The 14396-nt window shown below is 45.4% G+C and overlaps 1 protein-coding gene across 1 annotated transcript in view; it reads right to left on the reverse strand.

The window, feature by feature from the left end:
• Positions 1–14396, reverse strand: part of trpm4a (transient receptor potential cation channel, subfamily M, member 4a) — a 39986-nt gene that overhangs the window by 13520 nt on the left and 12070 nt on the right. The window contains exons 7-18 of the mRNA XM_041778593.1: positions 14187–14251; positions 12997–13245; positions 12821–12923; positions 7731–7849; positions 4325–4624; positions 4048–4149; positions 3627–3755; positions 3400–3529; positions 3066–3211; positions 1301–1413; positions 1107–1214; positions 976–1022 (exon numbers count right to left, since the gene is read on the reverse strand). Of these exons, the coding sequence (XP_041634527.1) occupies positions 976–1022; positions 1107–1214; positions 1301–1413; positions 3066–3211; positions 3400–3529; positions 3627–3755; positions 4048–4149; positions 4325–4624; positions 7731–7849; positions 12821–12923; positions 12997–13245; positions 14187–14251 (1611 nt within the window). The remainder of the gene's footprint in view (positions 1–975; positions 1023–1106; positions 1215–1300; positions 1414–3065; positions 3212–3399; positions 3530–3626; positions 3756–4047; positions 4150–4324; positions 4625–7730; positions 7850–12820; positions 12924–12996; positions 13246–14186; positions 14252–14396) is intronic.

The raw sequence follows: 14396 nt of genomic DNA on the forward strand, positions 1-14396 counted from the left end.
TGTTTGCCAGTGAACCTGTTACCTGAGCACCCTAGGCCACAGATCAATGATCAACTTTGTCAGCGTTTCATCTGGTCTGTGGCTGTATGTCTTAACACTTGGGTGTAAGGAGAGCAGAGATCTGCTCACAACCTTGTGGTGAGGTGGGTCAGACGTAGGGGAGGCTGCCAGATAAACCTGGTAAACCCGAGTGAGGGTGAACTGGGAACACCTTACAGAGGCCTCTATCTGTGAGTTTTATACACCCACCTCCAAGAGAATTCCTTATGCATCCTTTGGAAGGTTGGAGACAGAGTCTAAGTAGTCCGTGTTCAATGACAGGATCCTGATAGGATCTGTGGCTAGACGACCATCTGTGGTGTGGTGGAAGTAAACAAGAACCCACTGGTGGACACTGGCTGTGAGAGAAGCTGTCTGGCCTAAAAAGAGGCTTTCTGGGCTTGGCTAGTCCAGGGGGTCAGGGCGGCTCGGAGGGCTGTGGCCTCATTAGTTTCAGAGGCAGTGACCAGAGTGTGTGAGACTGCAGGTAGACTAAGGAATATAACTTTCAGTTAGCCCTGAGGATATTCTGCCAAACTGTTTAACAAGTCAGGACAGGAAAGTAGGGATTGGCTCAGGTTATCAGCATTAGTGGACATCTGCCAACTCAGAATGAGGATTTCATCAGGCTGTGGAGGGGACATTTTGAGAAAGTCCTAAATCCAGTCAACCTGTTTTCTTATGCAGAGGTAGAGTCTGAAGATACAGGAAAAGCTCAGCTATTTCCTTTGCAGAGGTCATTGAAGTGGTCTAACAGCTTCTCAGTTTCAAGATAGTTAGTTATTGGGGTGTGCTTAGTCTGCTGCCAACATAACTGGGCCCAGAATAAACAGACAAAAATGGATGGATGTTCCGTCTTATATTTGGTGTGTCTTTTAGGTAGACATTAATGATAAGGAAAACAAAACCACTGACATGATAAAGTTCCAAACCAACCTTTTAGGTTTTCCTTTAAAGCTCTGAGCTCCTCAGCTTCTTCCTCACTGAGACAAGAACATAACCAGAGAGTTTAGTCAACAGAATAAATAATGAAAGCATTATCTGATGTCTGTCTGGATGTTGTGTACTTCTGTATGATGTCGGCGAGGGAGAAGACAGTGGCATCGTTGCCCTCCAGGCTGTCCGTGTCTCTGCCATGATGAACCTCCACAGACTTCACCTCCTCCTCCTGCTCCCTGAAACAGAAACACAGAGATCATTTAACCTCTAGAAACTCTAATAAATTCACACTAATCACACAAAATAGCAGAGTATGGCTGACCTGAAGCTGATGAGGTTTGTGTAGAGGAGGGGGGGTATGAAGAACGTCAGGAGTAGTTTCCAGACCTCAGTGCTCCTCTCCATGTCTCCCCACCAGATCTGAGACAGGAGAGACTGAACACAAAGACGTACTGTCACATAAACAGCTCTATATCATAATGAATTCTAACCTTTATTCCAACCTTTCCAGCCAAGCCATGCACACTTTTACCTGCCTGGCCTGGTCCACCACCTGGTCAGAGCCTGATTTAAACCTGACGTTTTTAAAACGTTAGCTGTTTTATTACAGTTTAGACTCGAGTTGTTTTAATGTCATGAATTTGTTCAGATGAGATCTTTAATGCTGCTGGTACCACAGGTGTGACCTGTTTATTAATGATGGAGAGATCAGTGAGGATGAGGAGCAGAGGTGCAGACATCACTATCACTGATAGCATGGAGCGTTTTGGAGATCATCAGTGTGTTAACAGACTACAGTCTGCAGAGTTGTTCCCTCATTTCATTGGTAAACAGAGATGTAATCGAACAGGTGATCACTTCAAGTTTTTGCTATCTTATCCTTTCACTTGTGCATATGTGGCTGCCGTGCTGGCAGCGCCACTTTTTAACAGCTTTTCTGACCCATCATGTCAAAAATGACGTATTAAAGAACAGTTCTATGTTTCTTAGTAAATAAATATCAGTGAAGTTTTATTGAAAAGGTTTCTCATTTCAGAAATGTGTCTAAGGCTGGATCTTACAGTGGGTTTTCTGGAATTGCTACGATAAAAATATACCAAACAGAAATCTAGGGAAATATTTGATAGTCCTGCTAAGTCTGACTTCATGTCTCTGACTTCCCTTAAGCCCAGCCCAGCCTGGACACGAGGGACGGTGTTACGGCCACAGCCGCATCCCCCCCTTTGTGTAACTAATTACTTCTGTGGAGAGTCTGTGCGTGTGTGTGTGAATGGCTTGGGTGCTCTCTAGGCTGATTCCTGACACCTGTGCTGCTGGTGAAGGTGATCGGTGAGCAGCTGCAGCAGAACCAATCAGCCAATGAGAAGCAACACCAATCAGCCCAACCCTCATAAAAGTGTGGACTGCCAGCAGTTGACGCGCAGCTTCACCTTAGTTTTGAGCTCGCCACTGTGCCTCTTTGTGTTTGATTTGTTTAGTGTTTTGAATTTCTGTTAAGATTCTGTTTGAGGCGCTCGTTTGATGCACTGGGCCAGGTTGTAGTTTAGTTAGGCACACACTCACATGTAGGTTTTGTTATTTGTTTAGTCACACTAGGTTTAGGGGTGCTGTTCTGTTGTTGTTAGATTTGGTTAGTTAGTGTAGTTAGTTAGGAGTTATGTTCAGTTTGTATCACCAGTTAGTTTTAAAACACTAGTTAGACACTGTTTTATTTGGTTATTAGTTGAACAGCACTCATCGGTCCTTTCATTTTGCCTCACTTTTGTTAAGCACAGTTTTACTTTTGTAATAAATACCTTTAAATTACCAGCTACATCTGGTTTTATGTTACTTACTTTACCCACAACGAGCTGGTCGTAACAGACGGGGTCAGGTTCTTGGTCAGGCCTGGCTTTGGGCTACAGGCTGCATCAGGCTGGGCTTGAGCAGATAATCAAATGTCTAGTCTTACTCAGGATCAAAAGTCCTGCCATCTAAGACGGCGGAGACCGAACACAGAAGACGCCACGTTTGACTTTACCTACGGTTCTAAACAGTTATCTCAGCATCAGGGTGTGGTGAACCGTGCTGGAGGAGGAAGTCATTACCTGGACGCCATCATGGCTGAAGAACAGACGGGCGTCTGCTGCTGTCGCCATCTGGAGACATGTGGCTCCGCCCCAAACCGGCGACTTCCTTATAAGGAGGGTGAAGGAGCGGCTCTCGCTGTTCTGATAACACTCTCCAAACACATCTGAGCAAACGTACACATTATTAGTTTTTATTTTACAGAAAGGATGATCCAGGAAACAGGTCACTCTGAGGTTAGGCTTAGTTTATTTAGACTTTGTTCAAATCTGTTGATCAGATCCTGATTTAAGAAGCACATTAAACATCATTAATGTGTTTTTACAGTAATGATAGTATTTTGAAATGTCTGACCATGTGCGAGGTCCTCAAACTTCTGAGCGAGTTCCTTCATGGCCACTTTACTCTCTGTCTCCGTCTCCCACCTAGAAAGTTCTCTGAGCAGCTTACAGCCACCGAGAGCGCTCAACACCGACTCCCCCGCCTCAAACACAGAAATACATGGTTTAATCCTGAAAGGTTCTCCTGATGCTAGACTGGGTGTAATAATATAACGTAGTAACAAACAATACTGGTCTCACCATCTCCCAGAAGTAAACGGCCATCTCTGTGCGGTTCTGCAGGACGGCCCATATGAAGAGGGCCGACCACGGCGAGAGACAGCGCTGATCTCGGTACAGACAGTCACCCAGCAGCATCCTGTTCACTTGCTGCAGGACAGGAATCATTATAACGCTATTTAAATTAAAATATTGGGATGCCAATCAGATTTCAGGGTCATCTCCACATTCAGACACAAATACCGAGGCAAACATCAGGAAGCTGGCAGCTAGAGTGATGGGAAACCAGACATTTTTATTTAAATGTTATAATTTTGGATGTAGTTTGGACACCTCAGGGTTAAATGGTTCTCTAACTGTGCTGAAGAACAAACAGTGTCTCTGTGCTTTAAAGACTTAGGTACATAGTGAATCTAATCCTGCTGTACTTCAGCTCTCTCACCTTTAGGGCCCTCCTGGTGCTGATGTTGTGGTCGAGACCCAGAGGGCCGTAATAAAATGGCTGACAGACGTCACCCAGCAGGTCCCACAGCAGACGGGAGACCTGCACAACCACAACCATGGTTTTAAAGAAATACACATTCATTTTAATCATCATTAAATGTATAAGAGGCGTGTATCCCATTCTCCCCTGTCCCACCTAACAGTGTGGACAGCCTCACAGGGGTTCATAGTGAAGTTATTCTCATCACTGCACAGAAAATTCAATATCAGCTGACCTCGAACAGCGTGAGCTCCATAGCAGAGGCGGCCCCACTGAGCACGCTCTGTGGGCTCTTCAGCGGTGACGTGGTGGTGTCCAGGTGAGGCAGGGAGCCGGCCAGCACCTGGCGCTCGCTCAGACGTCTCTGCAGTAGGATGTAGGCGAGCGAGCTGTCGGACAGGGAGCGGTACAGACTCTCCAGACGACGGTACGTTAGATAGTCCAGGATGTTCAGACCGTTCTCGCAGAACAGACGCACAAACTGGGGTTTGTCGTTTATCAGCGCGTCCGTCATCGAGTCCTCCAGGTCATCGTACTAAAATACAAAAATATTATCAGTGAAGGAAACAGACAGAGACGATATTTGTCTTTACATACATTCTAGGTTTAATCTTTTAACCTTATTATGACACTGTTATGAGCTCTCCAACCAAAACCAGACCATCTCCAACCAAAACCAGACCATCTTCAAACGAAACCAGACCATCTCCAACCAAAACCAGACCATCTCCAACCAATACTAGACCATCTCCAACCACAACAAGACCATCTTCAACCAATACTAGACCTCCTCCAACCAATACTAGACCATCTCCAACCAAAACCAGACCTCCTCCAACCAATACTAGACCTCCTCCAACCAATACTAGACCATCTCCAACCAGTACCAGACCACCTCCAACCAATACCAGACCATCTCCAACCAATACTAGACCATCTCCAACCAAAACCAGACCATCTCCAACCAATACTAGACCATCTCCAACCAATACCAGACCACCTCCAACCAAAACCAGACCATCTCCAACCAATACTAGACCTCCTCCAACCAATACTAGACCTCCTCCAACCAATACTAGACCATCTCCAACCAATACTAGACCTCCTCCAACCAATACTAGACCATCTCCAACCAATACTAGACCATCTCCAACCAATACCAGACCACCTCCAACCAAAACCAGACCATCTCCAACCAATACTAGACCACCTCCAACCAATACTAGACCTCCTCCAACCAATACTAGACCATCTCCAACCAATACCAGACCACCTCCAACCAAAACCAGACCATCTCCAACCAATACTAGACCACCTCCAACCAATACTAGACCATCTCCAACCAATACTAGACCACCTCCAACCAAAACCAGACCTCCTCCAACCAATACTAGACCATCTCCAACCAATACTAGACAACCTCCAACCAAAACCAGACCTCCTCCAACCAATACTAGACCATCTCCAACCAATACTAGACAACCTCCAACCAAAACCAGACCATCTCCAACCAATACTAGACCATCTCCAACCAGTACCAGACCACCTCCAACCAATACCAGACCATCTCCAACCAATACTAGACCATCTCCAACCAAAACCAGACCATCTCCAACCAATACTAGACCATCTCCAACCAATACCAGACCACCTCCAACCAATACTAGACCATCTCCAACCAATACTAGACCTCCTCCAACCAATACTAGACCATCTCCAACCAATACTAGACCACCTCCAACCAAAACCAGACCTCCTCCAACTAATACTAGACCATCTCCAACCAATACTAGACCACCTCCAACCAAAACCAGACCTCCTCCAACCAATACTAGACCACCTCCAACCAATACTAGACCACCTCCAACCAATACTAGACCACCTCCAACCAATACTAGACCACCTCCAACCAATACTAGACCATCTCCAACCAATACTAGACCTCCTCCAACCAATACTAGACCTCCTCCAACCAATACTAGACCATCTCCAACCAATACTAGACCACCTCCAACCAATACTAGACCATCTCCAACCAATACTAGACCACCTCCAACCAAAACCAGACCATCTCCAACCAATACTAGACCTCCTCCAACCAATACTAGACCTCCTCCAACCAATACTAGACCTCCTCCAACCAATACTAGACCTCCTCCAACCAAAACCAGACCACCTCCAACCAATACTAGACCATCTCCAACCAGTACTAGACCACCTCCAACCAATACTAGACCATCTCCAACCAATACTAGACCTCCTCCAACCAATACTAGACCTCCTCCAACCAATACTAGACCATCTCCAACCAATACTAGACCACCTCCAACCAATACCAGACCATCTCCAACCAATACTAGACCACCTCCAACCAATACTAGACCATCTCCAACCAATACTAGACCATCTCCAACCAAAACCAGACCTCCTCCAACCAATACTAGACCATCTCCAACCAATACTAGACCACCTCCAACCAAAACCAGACCTCCTCCAACCAATACTAGACCATCTCCAACCAATACTAGACCTCCTCCAACCAATACTAGACCATCTCCAACCAATACTAGACCACCTCCAACCAATACTAGACCATCTCCAACCAAAACCAGACCATCTCCAACCAATACTAGACCATCTCCAACCAGTACCAGACCACCTCCAACCAATACCAGACCATCTCCAACCAATACTAGACCATCTCCAACCAGTACCAGACCATCTCCAACCAATACTAGACCATCTCCAACCAATACTAGACCATCTCCAACCAAAACCAGACCATCTCCAACCAATACTAGACCATCTCCAACCAATACCAGACCACCTCCAACCAAAACCAGACCATCTCCAACCAATACTAGACCTCCTCCAACCAATACTAGACCTCCTCCAACCAATACTAGACCATCTCCAACCAGTACTAGACCACCTCCAACCAATACCAGACCATCTCCAACCAATACTAGACCATCTCCAACCAATACTAGACCATCTCCAACCAATACTAGACCTCCTCCAACCAATACTAGACCTCCTCCAACCAATACTAGACCATCTCCAACCAATACTAGACAACCTCCAACCAATACTAGACCTCCTCCAACCAATACTAGACAACTGTGAGAGAAACTCATGGTGTGGCCCCCATCCTCCCCTGACCTTTAACCCTACTGAGAACCTTTGGAGCATCCTCAAGCTAAAGAATTATGAGGGTGGGAGGCAGTTCACATCAAAACAGCAGCTCTGGGAGGATATTCTGACATCCTGCAAAGAAATTCAAGAAGAAACTCTCCAAAAACTCACAAGTTCAATGGATGCAAGAATAATGAAGGTGTGGCAAAGAAGGGCTTGTATGTTAACATGGAACTTGGCCCGTTAAGATGTTTTTGATTGAAACAGCTTTGGTTTCAGTAAATATGACCTCCTAATGCTGCAGATTTAAATCTTTAAATAAATTGGTGAAAATCAATAATATTGCATCTTGTTCTGTCATTTTGATGGTCAGGACTCATGTTGGCAGTTCTGGGTTTCCACGGATGACTGCTGAGGTTTCCTTTCTTTATTTTTGTTTACTCCTCTCAGATGCAGCTTTATAAATGACTATTTAAACCACTGAGCAGGTGACAGTGACCTCTGACCTTCCACTGGATGTCTCCATTGAAGAGCTCTGACTTGGCGATGTCCACTCTGTTCCACGCCACGGCCAGGTTGAGCTCCTCAGTGTACTCGCTGGCTTCACTGGAAATGCGCTTACTGGCTGCACACAAAAACATAAAGAAACAAAAATGCACATAAAACACACAAAACCCTGAATAAAACACACAAAACCCTGAATAAAACCCACAAAACCCTGAATAAAACACATAAAACCCTGAATAAAACACATAAAACCCTGAATAAAACACACAAAACCCTGAATAAAACACATAAAACCCTGAATAAAACACACAAAACCCTGAATAAAACCCACAAAACCCTGAATAAAACACATAAAACCCTGAATAAAACACATAAAACCCTGAATAAAACACACAAAACCCTGAATAAAACACATAAAACCCTGAATAAAACACACAAAACCCTGAATAAAACACATAAAACCCTGAATAAAACACACAAAACCCTGAATAAAACACAAAACCCTGAATAAAACACATAAAACCTTGAATAAAACACATAAAACCATGAATAAAACACACGTAATCCCATAAAAACAAACATAAAACCAGCTAGTGCACCAAAAAGCCTGAGTGGAAGGCCAAACTAGCCGTGTCTATAGCCATGTTTCCATCAGGGGGTCCGGTTTGATTCAGTTCGGTTTGGTATGGTTTGGTACGCTAAACCCCAAAACAGTTTGCGTTTCCACAGACACCGTGTGTAGGGAGAATCTATCCAGAACAACTAAAGATGAAACCACAATCTAAGGCTGTTGATATCACACCCTCTAAGGAGGAAAGATAATGATACAAGGGGGGAGAGATCCTTTCTCCTTCCTAAACCTACACCTTCAGAGATCCTTCAGGAATGTCACTGAAAGGGGGGGGGGGGGGGATTCTCTTTCCCTCATGGCTGACAACTTATCAAGGAACCACGTTCGAAAAACAAGAGTTTCTCAGGCAGTAGGACACTCATTTTGATGAAAGACAGCTCCCAACAGAGATAAACACCTTAAAATCTGAATCTTTCGATTGGTCGACCAAATGGTGAACCTCCTCAGACTAAATCCTGTCTTCCTGAAAGCTGTAAGAAACTTTGCACCATGCCTCATAAATCTAAGGACTCTGTTTTCCTACAGAGCCGTGGCGCAAAGCAGTTGCATGTCTTAAATTCCTGGTGTTATCTCGACCACATGAAGCTGCAAGGATTGAAAGTATCAAAAAACTGTCTTAATCATTGTTTCCAACAGGACATGTTCATATTTGGTTGAGTCTGTTTACGAGGAACAGAATGACGTGTCATACTAATCTCTGGTATCTTCCCTTACTGAGTTATGGTTTTATGATCTAATTTAGTGTATTTCTCCAAGTTGACGAACAGAGACTGAAAATCGTCCATGGATCAACATTGCCACCTTGTGGTCAAGTTCCATCACACCCAAATGCAGAAACATTTTCTAATGTATAATTGTGTGTTTAAACAATTAACCATGTTTCTAATGTTTGTGTGATAGTTAATTGATAGTATTCTAGAGTTTTTATAACCATGTTGTGTTATCTCTACATTATCTGATTAACTTGATGATCTGGTGGAGAGTGGATTATTGATCTTCAGGGTTGATCCAGGATACAGACCCCTCCTCCTTCCTTTTAAAGAGAAGCCATGCTGAACACGAGTTCAGAGTGGAGTTCAGAGAGGAGTTCAGAGAGGAGTTCGGAGAGGAGTTCAGAGTGGAGTTCAGAGAGGAGTTCAGTGTGGAGTTCAGAGAGGAGTTCAGAGAGGAGTTCAGAGTGGAGTTCAGTGTGGAGTTCAGAGAGGAGTTCGGAGAGGAGTTCAGAGAGGAGTTCAGAGAGGAGTTCAGTGTGGAGTTCAGAGAGGAGTTCAGAGAGGAGTTCAGTGTGGAGTTCAGAGAGGAGTTCAGAGAGGAGTTCGGAGAGGAGTTCAGAGAGGAGTTCAGAGAGGAGTTCAGAGTGGAGTTCAGAGAGGAGTTCAGAGAGGAGTTCAGTGTGGAGTTCAGTGTGGAGTTCAGAGAGGAGTTCAGTGTGGAGTTCAGAGAGGAGTTCAGAGAGGAGTTCAGTGTGGAGTTCAGTGTGGAGTTCAGAGAGGAGTTCAGAGAGGAGTTCAGAGTGGAGTTCGGAGAGGAGTTCAGAGAGGAGTTCAGAGAGGAGTTCAGAGTGGAGTTCAGTGTGGAGTTCAGAGAGGAGTTCAGTGTGGAGTTCAGAGAGGAGTTCAGAGAGGAGTTCAGTGTGGAGTTCAGAGAGGAGTTCAGAGTGGAGTTCAGAGAGGAGTTCAGAGAGGAGTTCAGTGTGGAGTTCAGAGAGGAGTTCAGAGTGGAGTTCAGAGAGAAGTTCAGATAGGAGTTCAGAGTGGAGTTCAGAGAGGAGTTCAGAGAGGAGTTCAGAGTGGAGTTCAGAGAGGAGTTCAGAGAGGAGTTCAGAGAGGAGTTCAGAGAGGAGTTCAGAGTGGAGTTCAGAGAGGAGTTCAGAGTGGAGTTCAGAGAGGAGTTCAGAGAGGAGTTCAGAGAGAAGTTCAGATAGGAGTTCAGAGTGGAGTTCAGAGAGGAGTTCAGAGAGGAGTTCAGAGAGAAGTTCAGATAGGAGTTCAGAGTGGAGTTCAGAGAGGAGTTCAGAGAGGAGTTCAGAGAGGAGTTCAGTGTGGAGTTCAGAGAGGAGTTCAGAGAGGAGTTCAGAGAGGAGTTCAGTGTGGAGTTCAGAGAGGAGTTCAGAGAGGAGTTCAGAGAGGAATTCAGAGTGGAGTTCAGAGAGGAGTTCAGAGAGGAGTTCAGAGAGGAGTTCAGAGAGGAGTTCAGAGAGGAATTCAGAGTGGAGTTCAGAGAGGAGTTCAGAGAGGAGTTCAGAGAGGAGTTCAGATAGGAGTTCAGAGTGGAGTTCAGAGAGGAGTTCAGAGAGGAGTTCAGTGTGGAGTTCAGAGAGGAGTTCAGAGAGGAGTTCAGAGAGGAGTTCAGAGAGGAGTTCAGCAGAGTTCGTTGTGCAGTTCAGAGAAAGTGCTGCAGAGTGAGTTGGGTTCAGATCAGAAAGCGGTCAGGTCTGGACAGTCCAAGAAGATGCTCACTGAGGAGAGCTCTGTTGAGTCTCCTTGGGCCTCCTAGGCCCATTCTTGATCCAAGCGTTGTGCCAAGTCTGATAAACAGTCAGACTTAGAATTTTTCTTATCCAGTACCAGATTTTTCCTAACCTTTTTATAGCTTCGTGCTAGATTTTTCTATTTATCACACAATCGACTTCACTGTGAGCCAGCAGTCACGTGGTGTCGATGCGTTTGAGTTTATCTGATTTTTTAATCGGACGATCAAGAGCTGTTTTTGGAACGAGAGACAATCCTTCCCAGAGTCCGTGGACAAGAGTCTGTACAGCCGTCCCTACAGTCTGAGCGACCCATCGGCGCCGCAGCGGCCCAGCTTGAACCCATCCGGGTCGGACCAGAGTTGGCACGCGGTAGCTTCGGGCGTTCAGAACTTGCCAGGCGCCTTCCTCCGGGCCCCTCCAGATGGGTCCTCTCCTCCTCTCCTTCGTCGAACGGCTGGTATGATCCAATTCATCTCTCTGGTGCTGATGTCTCCAAAGTTCCAATAAATTAGTTCAGATCTATTTTTCTTCCAAATTCACCCTCCAAAATTTACACCGTTGCTTACATTTTTCTGTTAGGATTATTAAAATAAATAAATAAATAAGCCGCATTAAAAATAAAGTAAAAGTTCAGCTGGTGTTAAAATCAAGCTAGATTAAGTCAGAAATCCTGGGTATACTGATCTGGTTTTAAAATAGTCTGCAGCCCGAAGTTTTACAAACACGTCCAACAACCACAGAGCGATGTTTTCACAGGTTATCTAACGTAAGATGTAGATTAATAACTAGTTACAGAGAGTGAACTGTTCTAAGGCTTCGTATTCACAAAACTTCTGCTTTAATTTAGTTTCTCATGCATCACTGATGGATCAGGCTGATGTGAGCCTTCAGGCTCTGCTTTGTGTTCTTAAAATCATCCAGATAAACGTCAGGAAAACTTGATTTGTGGCCAGATACCAACATCCACAGACCAGGAAACAGTTTGGATCTCTGTCAAGTCCAAATATTTCCCATTTAGGCAGATCTTGGTCCATTTTTCTCTCATTTTCACCCGCTTCTCACAGCGCAGACTTCCGTGTTTGAAGCCCGGAGGCGAGCAGCTGAGTCGCGCGCTGATGTGACGTCAGTGCAGCCCCTATTGTTTTGTGTGTGTAGCTCCACCTTTTTGGTACGGTTAGGTAAGATTGGCACCCCTACGGAAGGGTGCCGAAAAGTGGGACGGTACGGGTCGGTTTTTTGGGTCCCTTTCTCTATGGAAACACAAGAAAAAAGCGTGCCGTACCGCACCGCACCGAGCCAGACCGCTCGGTGGTCAGGCCTGTTGAGTTGAGGGGATTCCTCTGATTCTTTCTGGCCCTCTGCTGCCCCCCTCTGGCTGTTTTCTTCCTCCTCAGGCAGTTGTTCAGACTTTACTCATGTTTGTTACCCCGGCAGAGGGTTATGTAAAGGGTTCCATATCTTTCTTTGTTCATTTCCTTTTTGTTGGTTTGTATGTGTACAAGATAACTCGAGAATGGAAAGTCGGATCTTCACCAAACTTTCAGGGAATATTGGATACTGACAGGGAAGAATCGATTAGATTTTGATGATGATCCGCGCACCCGATCGGTTTTTCTCGGACTTCAAAATTTTTAACACCATAGTAATCAATGGGAGCGTGAGTTCCTCGGTGGCGCTGCTTAGGAGTGGGTCTGCCGCCTCAGACGGCCATTCTAGTTTCATATTGTTCTGATTTTTAGCTGCTATCTGAGCTTTTCTCCTCATGTTCTTTTGCTTTTTTAGCTGTTTTCTGCTTTTCCTTAACAACAGACACTAACAGTGAATGTTACAGTTCTGTAGGGATGACAGAGGACAGATCTGGTTTAGATCAGGGGTTCCCTCGTGTTTTCTTTAGACCCCCCTGTGGATAAATTCAGCCAATCAAATCTGTGAAATGTTTGAAGACATCTGACGTCCAACGATGGCCTTTCTAGAATTCTACTCACCTCCGACTAAAGCTCTGAGCAGAACGGTGTCAAAATCGTCGGAGCCCTCCTGTTCTCCATGAAACACAGTGATGAGGTCTCTCTGCTGATAGATACTCAGAGCCTGCAGATGCACAGAGAGTCAGCGGGGTTCACTTTTATATTAAAGACTGTTTAAAGAACAGAGAAACCCTCACGCTGTCCAGCAGTCTCTCCGGCTCGTTCTCAGTAGGAAAGTGCCTCCGCAGTCTGTCACAGACCTTGTCGCGGAGCTCCGTGCTGAGGCCCTCTGCAGCCTCCCCCTCTGCAGGGGGGGAGGACAGGGACGAGGGGCTGAGGGGGATGGGGGCGGCGTCGGCCAGCAGCTCAGAGATGAAGTCTGCAGCCGGACCAGAACCAGCTAGAACCAACCAGGGCGTCTCTTTCCTCAGGGATGAGTCCAACCGCTGAGATAGAACATAAATGAGCACAGAGACAGGGATCAGAACAGATGACTGAGGCTGTGGCAGAGCTTTAGACACAAACGTTACTGTCTGTACGGCATCAAAACATCACATCTAACCCTTAAAAGTCTCCAAAGTCTGATTCACTCACATGACTCCCCTGAGAATATCCCTAAGCTTTACTGAGCCCCACATGTGAACGCAAGTGGATGAATTTTTCTCACAGACTTTCCCACAAACATTTCTGGGTAATCTTCCTCCTCCATAACCTCCGAAAGCTGACGGATAGTCCAGAATAATGTCTGCCATCCGTCAGATCCATCTGTCAAAGCTGTAAGCTGATTGGCTCCTTCCTGGTCAGAGAATGACCGGGCCAATCAGCATCATCAGAGGAGAAAGAGACAGTAGCTGTTTTTGGTATTTTCTTATTTTCTACTTTATTTGACTCAAATCCTTTTTGAGTGTGGAGCTCAGCTATGTAGGTTACTCCTCTGCAGTGATGCATGTCTACTATAACTGTGTTATTGCTCTGATTGGCCCGTACTGAATGTGACAAAACATTCATCCAGTCACTGTCTGGGTTTTATTTTGAAAGGTTCTTCCTGTCCTAAACACCGTCTGTGGGTGGCTGCTGTAGTACCGCTGTGAAAGGAAAACCTCCCGCTGTGAGGGTCGAGTGCAAACTAGCAAGACGAGGAATTTTCTGGTAGATTACCCAGACATGGAAACGAGTTAAAAGGGCTAAGACACTAAAAGAATGAACTTTGTGCAGTTTCTTCTCCAAACCTGTGAAAGACAAGGACAGAATATGAACCCAGTCTGAAGCTCCTCCAGCTGCACAGCTCTGTACCAGAAAAGTTGTAGACCACTGTATTTCCTCTGTGTTGGCACATCCATGTATAAAACCAGGAATGTAGTGTAGCATCTGTGCAGAGTTTACTCACCTCCAACATGCTGGAGTCTCCTGAGATTAACATGCAGAGCACTGGGATCTCTATGCTGCCACTTCCTGTTTATTTTCAGCAGAAGAAGAAGAATGTAATGTTAACTATGATTAGGATACGTACAGTAAATAAACCTCAGACTGTTATGACTCCCACATCACCAGCAGATCTGACTGTGCTTTAATACCTCAGACTTTAACAGCACAGTCT

This window comes from Cheilinus undulatus, linkage group 21, assembly GCF_018320785.1.
Source record: "Cheilinus undulatus linkage group 21, ASM1832078v1, whole genome shotgun sequence".
Lineage (NCBI taxonomy): Eukaryota > Metazoa > Chordata > Actinopteri > Labriformes > Labridae > Cheilinus > Cheilinus undulatus.